Source organism: Nematolebias whitei, chromosome 2, assembly GCF_014905685.2.
Source record: "Nematolebias whitei isolate Nwh7 chromosome 2, NemWhi1, whole genome shotgun sequence".
Classification (NCBI taxonomy): domain Eukaryota; kingdom Metazoa; phylum Chordata; class Actinopteri; order Cyprinodontiformes; family Rivulidae; genus Nematolebias; species Nematolebias whitei.
The window spans coordinates 17,422,512-17,431,114 of record NC_056499.1 but is presented as its reverse complement, the minus strand read 5'-3'; the positions used below and the strand labels follow the sequence as shown (position 1 = coordinate 17,431,114).

At 36.8% G+C, this 8,603-nt stretch overlaps 1 protein-coding gene across 1 annotated transcript in view; it reads left to right on the top strand.

Annotated features, from left to right (window-relative positions):
- The window catches only part of LOC119425923 (CUB and sushi domain-containing protein 1), a 432,525-nt gene that overhangs the window by 290,889 nt on the left and 133,033 nt on the right, over window positions 1-8,603 (top strand). The window contains exons 20-23 of the mRNA XM_037693482.1: window positions 1,597-1,713; window positions 3,115-3,330; window positions 3,480-3,668; window positions 5,926-6,095. Of these exons, the coding sequence (XP_037549410.1) occupies window positions 1,597-1,713; window positions 3,115-3,330; window positions 3,480-3,668; window positions 5,926-6,095 (692 nt within the window). The remainder of the gene's footprint in view (window positions 1-1,596; window positions 1,714-3,114; window positions 3,331-3,479; window positions 3,669-5,925; window positions 6,096-8,603) is intronic.

The window sequence follows — 8,603 nt, the reverse complement described above, 5'->3', positions numbered from 1 at the left end:
CACTTGGGTGGTGGAAACTCGTGTCCTGTACCAGAGGCCTGGGTGTTTGAGGGTTTTGTGCTGTATCTTAGCTGTTCCTAAGACTGCACTCTTCTGAATAGAGATCTCTGAGGTTTTTTCGGGGATCTGTTGGAGCCACTCTTCCAGTTTGGGGGTCACAGCACCAAGTGCTCCATTGACCACTGGGACTAGTAATGTTTGGATTCTCCATAACTTCTGTATTTCCTCTTTCAGCCCTTGGTATTTCTCCAGCTAGTAATGCTCCTTCTTCCTTATGTTATTATATGTAAATATAAAATCTGATGACATCTTCCTCTTGTATGCAAGTCTATGAGATAAACATGATGAAAATGGAACATCTTGTAAAATGTATTGCTGTATTGGTGTTTTACAGCACCCGTGCATCCTGTAGCTCACGATCAAAACAGGCACAAAATAGAAAAGTTTTCATGTAAATTTAAAATATGGAGTAGTTACATGGAGACTGAGTTGTGCAAAGTTTAGTAAATGAGCCTGTGTGATCTATTTAAATATTCACCTCTCCAAAATGTCCACTTTGAAGTTGAAATCTACTCAAATACATATGCAATAGGACGAAGCAAAGATCACTCTGTTCACATATTATTGTGCAAAATTATCACAGCAGGTGTGTAATAAATACTGACAGTTAAAATTTTATGTTGAAGGTTGCTTTGCAAGAAGAACATGGTGAATGTAAATGCAGGTTTTGGTGTTTTGTAAAACGAACATCAGTAGTTCACCTTTTTCCCATCTTAACTCTGTCATAGTCTATCTAAATCTTACAGCTTTTATCTCTTTCTGTTGTACAACTACTAAGGTTTTGCATTCATTTCTAAAACATGGACATTTGAAATAAAAAAAAGCCTTAATTGTTTAATGCTTTTACTTGTACAAGAGTTTTTTTTTTTTTTTTTAAACAAATTGTTAGCATTCAAAAAATATTTCATTGGCATGCATTTTATTATTTAACAACATTATGAAATTCATATAATTCTTCTTTATAAAAAAGAAATGAAAAGGTTAGATTGCATATTTTAATAATTTTCTTTTCTTTGTCTATTTACTAGTGCATGCAACTGAACCATAAGTTTATAAAACATTATTGATTTATTTGCAATAATTATACTGATTTCTTAAGGCAATTTATATCTATATATATATATATATATATATATTTATATATATATATATATATATATATATATATATATAACAAATTTTGTTCATGTTTTTCCCAACATGTAACATTCCAAGTAATAGTTGTATTTATATATGTTTGCAAAAGGAGAAAAAAATGTTGTTTGGATGAAGGTTAAATTTGGTTGAAAGAGTTCAGCTCTTAAAGTCTGGACCATTTGTTTAATAGAATCATCATCATTATGTGGTGACCTCGCAACCAGACTGAAAATACATCTTTCTTTTAGGGTCCAAAAAGTCACAGACATTTCTTAGGACTTCACGCCTTTTTTAGTTCACAGCAAAATGTGTGTTGGTTCTCACAAATTATATATATATAACTATATATATATATATATATATATATATATATATATATATTGTCTTGTTTTTCTCCAGCTCTTTGTGGAGGCTATGTTTTTGGTAAAACTGGGACGATTCTCTCTCCTGGCTTTCCGGATTTCTACCCAAACTCTCTTAACTGTACCTGGACTATAGAGGTGTCTCATGGAAAAGGTAAGGACAGTAATACACAGACACAATAAAAATCCTATTTGTATTATGGAAAACACTGTTCTGTTTGTTAGCAGTCATTTCATAATGCGCTATTTAACATTACCACAAAATGGAACTTAATCAGAATATTTTTAGAAAAAAGGGAAGAATCATGAGGATAGACAGTGGTATTACAAAAAAAAAAAAAAAAAAAAAAAAAAAGATCAGGACACGACTTGAAACATCAAAAAACTCTACCAGCAAGCACATTCAAAAACATGATTACATATGCATTTGACGTCAAGGTGTTGAGATTTGTCCATGAGCATTTTTCAGATAGGCCACAGTTCTGATGATGTTGTTTCAGCCGGCAGTTCTGATAAGCCTGCACATAAGTTCTCGGGGGGGGGGGGGGGGGGGGGGTTGCAATAAATTAAGCTTTTGACCCTAGTTACCCATGACCCAGGAGAAATTTGATAGTTGGCCCGTATCCGAGGCCAGACTAGGGAGTCAGATTCAGATAAGTCTCAATTGTTGATTTTCTTCAAGGCAGACAGATTGTTTTTCCTCCTCATCATTGAGTAATTCTGGAACTTTATGGTTAAAAATGTCCTGATTTATGGGAATCCATTCCATTGATCCATGTTATGAGCCTCCTTCAAGGTCGATCCCACCATGCTGACGAGTCCCAGAAGCCGCAGGTGGCCTGTGATTCTCAGAAATCACCTCAATCTTATGGTTTAGCTTTTAAATCAGCTGATTTTGAGTACTCATAGCATGAACCAAACCTTCATACTGACTCGGAAGCTTTGTCATGGCTGAAAATGCTGCCAATGTCTTCTTCAAAAGTTGATAAAACAGAGCCCTGTTGATGCCAAAAAGCAGAGTCCCTGCTATCATAAATCTAAATATATAAACATATTCAGCATCTTCCTGAGACAGGACTGAGAGGCACATCAGCTGCCAAACTCCCCACGAATTCATAACGTATGCCACAATGTGAGTCTCAGCCAGACAAACAGGTTCTCCAGGACACTGTTTTTTTGTTGAAAAGATTTTGTTGATTGCGTTGAAAGTCCAGGTCACCAGATCCATAATCTTAATTTTTGTTCAGAAGATGTGTACTAGGCGCTTCAGACACACAGAGAGCGAAGAAGGAGGAAGGAGAACAGGGGAGGGAAGGCAGGAGCAACCTCCTTGAGCGAGAGCCAGACAGAAAAAAAATGCACATCTTTAAAGTATTTAAAGTCTTTGTTTAGTGTCAACTCTGTTTTACCTCAGAACTTGTTTCTCAATGTTGTCCTCATTGTACTTACGTTGACGTTTGTGTATTTTTGTCTAAATTTCTGCATTTAATCTGTTCATTTATGTATTTCTCTTTTCATCTCACCATACAATCCATGCTGACATCTATACAACTAGGAGTCCATCTGATTTTCCACACCTTCCATCTGGAAGAGAACCACGACTACCTGTCCATCATTGAAGATGGCAACTTCCAGGTTCCAGTGGCTCGGCTCACTGGCTCAGTACTTCCTCCTAGTGTTAAAGCTGGTCTTTACGGGAACTACAGTGTGCAGCTACGATTTATATCTGATTTTTCCATGAGTTATGAAGGATTTAACATTACTTTCTCAGGTATGAGCACTACACAAGAAGTACCTGATTTTTTTTACAGCCACATCCAGATATCTTGAATCCTAGTGAACAGTTTCATACACTACAATAACAGTAATGCTAAAGGTAAAATTCTTCAACAGTGTAATTTGTCTTTATTGTATTTACAGAGTATGACTTGGAGCCTTGTGAAGATCCTGGTGTACCGGCGTTCAGCAGGAGAATGGGATTCAGATTTGGAGTTGGAGACTCGTTGGCTTTCTCATGTTTCCAAGGCTACAGACTTGAGGGAAACAGTAAGATCACTTGCCTTGGAGGTGGCAGGCGAGTTTGGAGCAACACCCTACCACGATGTATAGGTATGACTCTTATTCAGTGATGGAACAGATTTATTTTATGAATATGATGAATACAACTTTTCTCACTTGGTAAATCATGCTTTTCATTTCATTTTGCTACTAATTTCACAATACTTGCTGTCGTACACGTCACACTGCCGTATGAGTCACATCAAACCAAACATGTCTAATAAAGTGGAAAAAAACACACAAGTCGCTTTGCCATATAAGTTGCATCTATTATGCATCACCCCTGACGTGTCACGTTTATTATGCATCAATGCTGACCACCTGGAAACGTGGGCTGGAGTTGTGCCAAAAACCAATTGGCTGCCAAATGGTGGCCGCGGGAGCATGCATGAGAGGATTTTAACAAGAATTTAACAAGATTAACACTTAAAAACAATTATTTGTTTGCTCAACATTATAATAAAGGTGTGTCTCAGTTTATTTTTTCCTAAATAAATGCACTTTAATGGTTAAATCAGCTGCATTTCGCCTGGGTGGTAAGGCGAATTGCAGCTGATTTGACGTTTGCTCCATGAGTTCCGAAGCGAGATGAAGGTGCCTTGGTATGGCAAGCCAATTGTCTCATTAATAACCAATTTTACCTATTAATGAGACACTTGGCTTGCCATATTACTTGATGGCCATCTAACGGCTGAAAATTGTAGTGTTCAGTATTTCCCATGTCAGAATGAATGAAATTGTCAGATCTCAATCAAAAATTGGGTTATAAATATGGGGGGGGGGGGGTAAATTAGTTGCTTCGGTGTATAAGTCGCAGGACTTGCAAATTTATACAAAAAGGTGTGACTTATACAGCGAAAAATACGGTATTTCTTTTGTCCTCTGTTTCAAATAAATATCTTTACTGCATAAATAATTCTACAGAGGTGAATAACCAGTACTTTTCCAGGATTTTAATTGTGAACACAGTGGTAATTCATTGGTATGTGACTGACTGTCTGTTGGTTTTATTTGCGCAGATTTTCTGTTAGCAGGTTGTAATTTGCTGGATTTTGATGCCTATCAGTGCTTCTTAGGTTGCTGCTGGTAATTTATGAGAGTCTGGTTGGTGGATGCTGGTAATTCTCAAGCTCTAGAGAGAGCAGAGTGAAAACGCAATGATAGCATTATCTGTCAAGAGATCAGGCCTGACTGACTGAGAGGAAGCTGAGCAACAGCAGCTGCTAACAAGTGCTGGCTTTGTCATTATTTCTCTTTATTTCCATCTAAAAATAGTTCATCTCTTTGTTTTTCTCCTCTTGTATTGAATTTTGACCGCATTTGTCGAGACAAATATTGTATTAGCTGCTTTTCGGAAAGTGTTAAATCTTCATCTTTTCTTTGTCCACTTCTTTTCTAGTTTATTTTCATGCAGTCTTCTTTGGTTCAGTTTGGCTGTCCTTCCAGTTCCCTTTTCATCCCTTTCCCTTTACTTAAACTTTTATTTTTTTTTATTCACCCACTTTGGTATTAGTTTCCATTTAGAACAGCTTTATTAAAAATAGCTGCTGTATTATCCTTCTGTTCATTATACATCTTCCATATCTTGCTTTAAGATCTACAAAACACAGACAAAATAAATAGTTTGATGTTCTAATTTAGTTTAGATGTGATATAAAAGGAATCTAACATTTTTACAACACCTTCTCTCTCATGTGTCTCATTATTTTTCTTTCCACTTTTTTTCCGCTTCCAAGAATTGTTGGTCCTGCTTAGAGGGAGCTAATACCCTGCTCAACTTTCTTTCTACCCCCTCTCCTAATTTACATATGACAAAACTATTTTTGCACAGAGAACCACTCATTTAAATTCCTTAACTTTGATAGGCACTGCACCTGCCAGATAATACTGCATGATGTTTAATGGCAGCTTTTCCTAACAAAATTAATCCCATTCTGCTTTATTCTTTTTTGTGTGTGTGTGTGTGTGTGTTTGACCTTGTTTCTGATCTTTTGTAGTAGTTTTGAGTTAGTTTTGATGTTTGTTTTTTTAAAGTCTGCTCTTGCATTTATGAGTATTTTAGATATTTTATTTAAAAAAAAAGTACATTATGTGATTACCTCCAAGACTATTTTTATTATAACTAATATAAATATTCTTGTAATCAGTCCAAGTGAAGTTACACAAGTTTTGGGGTTATGTTGCATTACAATGTCCTGCCTTCTTCATGTTTGAATGAGATTTAAAGGTAAGAGAAGATATTTATGAGAAAAAAAAATCCCATTTTGACTTGCATTATTCCTCTATCATTTCCTTTCTCTCCTTGTAGCGGAGTGCGGGGCTTCTGCACGTGGACCAGAAGGTGTTCTCCTCTCTCCAAATTTCCCCTCCAACTATGATAACAACCATGAGTGCATCTACCGCATCAACACTGAAAAGGGCAAAGGAATCATGCTGAAAGCTGAGAGTTTCTCTTTGCAAGATGGAGACTATGTGAAAGTATGCTTTCTGTTTCTTTTTCTTGACTGTGTGTTTGCGTGTGCGTGTGTGTGTTGGGTGCAAGTCATTTATGGGTTCGCACATGTACAAGAAAACAGATAAATACTGGAGTGGATACAGTACAGTAATCAGAAGCTGTCTGCCCACAGTACATGTATACTATGTCTACTTTTACATTAAATGTTTCTTATCTCAAAACCAATAATTAAAATAGCGTAACCTCAACCAATTCATATACAGTATAAGACTACTTGATCTAAGCCACTGGTTGTAGTGATCACTTCCATTTAGGCAGTTGTGGCTGAGTGGTTAGAGCAGTCGTCATCCAATGGGAGAGAAGGGGGTTTGATTCCACTAGCATTCACATGTTGAAGTGTTCCTTGGCAAGACAACAAACCTCTCATTGCCTCTGATCTGTATCCCATTATTGTTTGAATGTGATCTAAAGCAATGATTAGTCTCTATAGATTCTGATTAGCTTTGTACAGGTGTGTGGAGGTAAGTGAGGGCACAGACTGTATTGTAAAGTGCTTTGAGTATCTTGATAAGATAGAAAAGCATTATATAAGTACAATACAATCCTTTTACCATTTTTTACATAAATATTGTATTGTTGCTTACGTTCAGCAATACAAATTGCACATAACAAACAATAATGAAACAGTTTAGGTTTAAACATGTGACCCTATCCTTGACTTGGTTTGTAAAAACATTTTATTTTGTGATGGTCACTTCATTACTTTCCTGTGTTTGACTCAAAAACGTTGAACAGTGTCTTTCATGAGACTTGCACAAGCTAGAACAGATCTGACCATTTTAGCAGCTACTGTCCACTTGTAAGTTCTGCAGATCCAAAGCCCTTTTTTCCACAGTGTGTCAATGAGCCATCTTACATGTTTAGCTGGATTTTGATCTAGCCATGCACACCTGTCAATGCATAAAAAGAGAAAGTGAATGTATATGAATTCTTGGCTCACCCACTATCTTGCTAAATTGTACCATCAAGGTTTTGCCCTACCTTTTAGATTTATTAAACATTTGCGTAAGAAGTAATACAATCCCTTCAGGGGGTTATTAACTATGTTCTCTGTTCGTGTTGATGGTTCTGCTTTTGCGGTAGCTATCTGAAAGAAAGCATGAGAAGCAGAGGTACAATAAGATGAATGCAGCCTCTGCTAACCCTTTTCAATAATCCACCACATTGAATTACAGTTGTATGTGATAGCCAACCTTGGCTTTCGTACACATTCATTTGTTGCGGCACACTGTAAATAACGACTGTGGCACAAAATACAAAGAAATCCCATAAAAAAGAGTTTTTAGTACAAAAGAAACCATCCAGAGGACCTGACTTAACTTTGTTGGATTTTTTTACTTGGATTATTGAGCATGAACTTTGAAGATTTTAGTACAGTTTTGATTTTGAAACCAGAAAAAAAGGTCAGATGCAAGACATCCATCTGTATGTTTTCACGTGTAACTGAAAACCAGTGTTGGCTGCAGCGAGACCAGATGGGTTACACTTGACAATACTTTTAAGATATATAATAATTATTAGATCAAATTAGATTAAATTAGATTAGATGTACATATGTTTATCATAGCTTGTATCGTGTCCTGGTTTCTCTGCTCACCTAAATGTCAGTGAGCATCACTTCATGAAAACTGATTCACAGTCTTCCTGCAGTCGTATAGACTATAGACATTGTCTAAAACTGTTTCTATTCACATTGTCTCTTAGCAGTATGCCTGAGGGCATGGTTAAGCCAGTATGTGGTTAGTGTATTATCAGTCTAAGACTCAAAGCATTGGCTGAGGTTGTCTGTGGTTAGATTCCATTAGCAGAGTTCTCCCTGAATTTTAAAAAAGCTTATTGTCATTGTAAAAGCTGGAAATGTTCCCAGTGGGATAGGTATTAAAACAGAATGAAAAGGGGGTGGGGTGGGGTGGGGGGGGGGGTACCCTATAGGAAAATAAAGTGACAAGATGGTTAATAGACATACATAAGTTTAAATGCTGCCAGTATGTTCCACCACACCGATTTTTAAAGAAAAGAACCAATAACCAAGTTTTCTAAATCTCAATTTTTCTTGCTATCCACAGACATACATGTGGTGTGTGTGTGTGTGTGTGGGGGGGGGGGGTCATAGGGTGGTGGTGGTGTACATCCATCTGAATATCATTTAATACTTTGAGCAAATCTTTTTTGAATGCAAAGTGAATTTAAATGTGGCACAGAAGATAATTTGGACTCGGGAATGAGCTGAAAACATTTCTGTGCCAAAGATCAGTGGGATTTTATGCTACACAAACATGTTTCCAATAAATTCAATGGCTTTATGGGTAATGGCCTCAGCTCTCCAGTCTCAGCTGTGAGATGCTTTCAGGCAGTTTACATGGCCACATGCACCACCTTCAAAAAAAAAAGAGAAGGGGAGGTCATGGAGGTAATGACTGCTAACGTTTGAATGCGAGTTTGATAAGTTATGTCGGGACAAAATTGTGTAT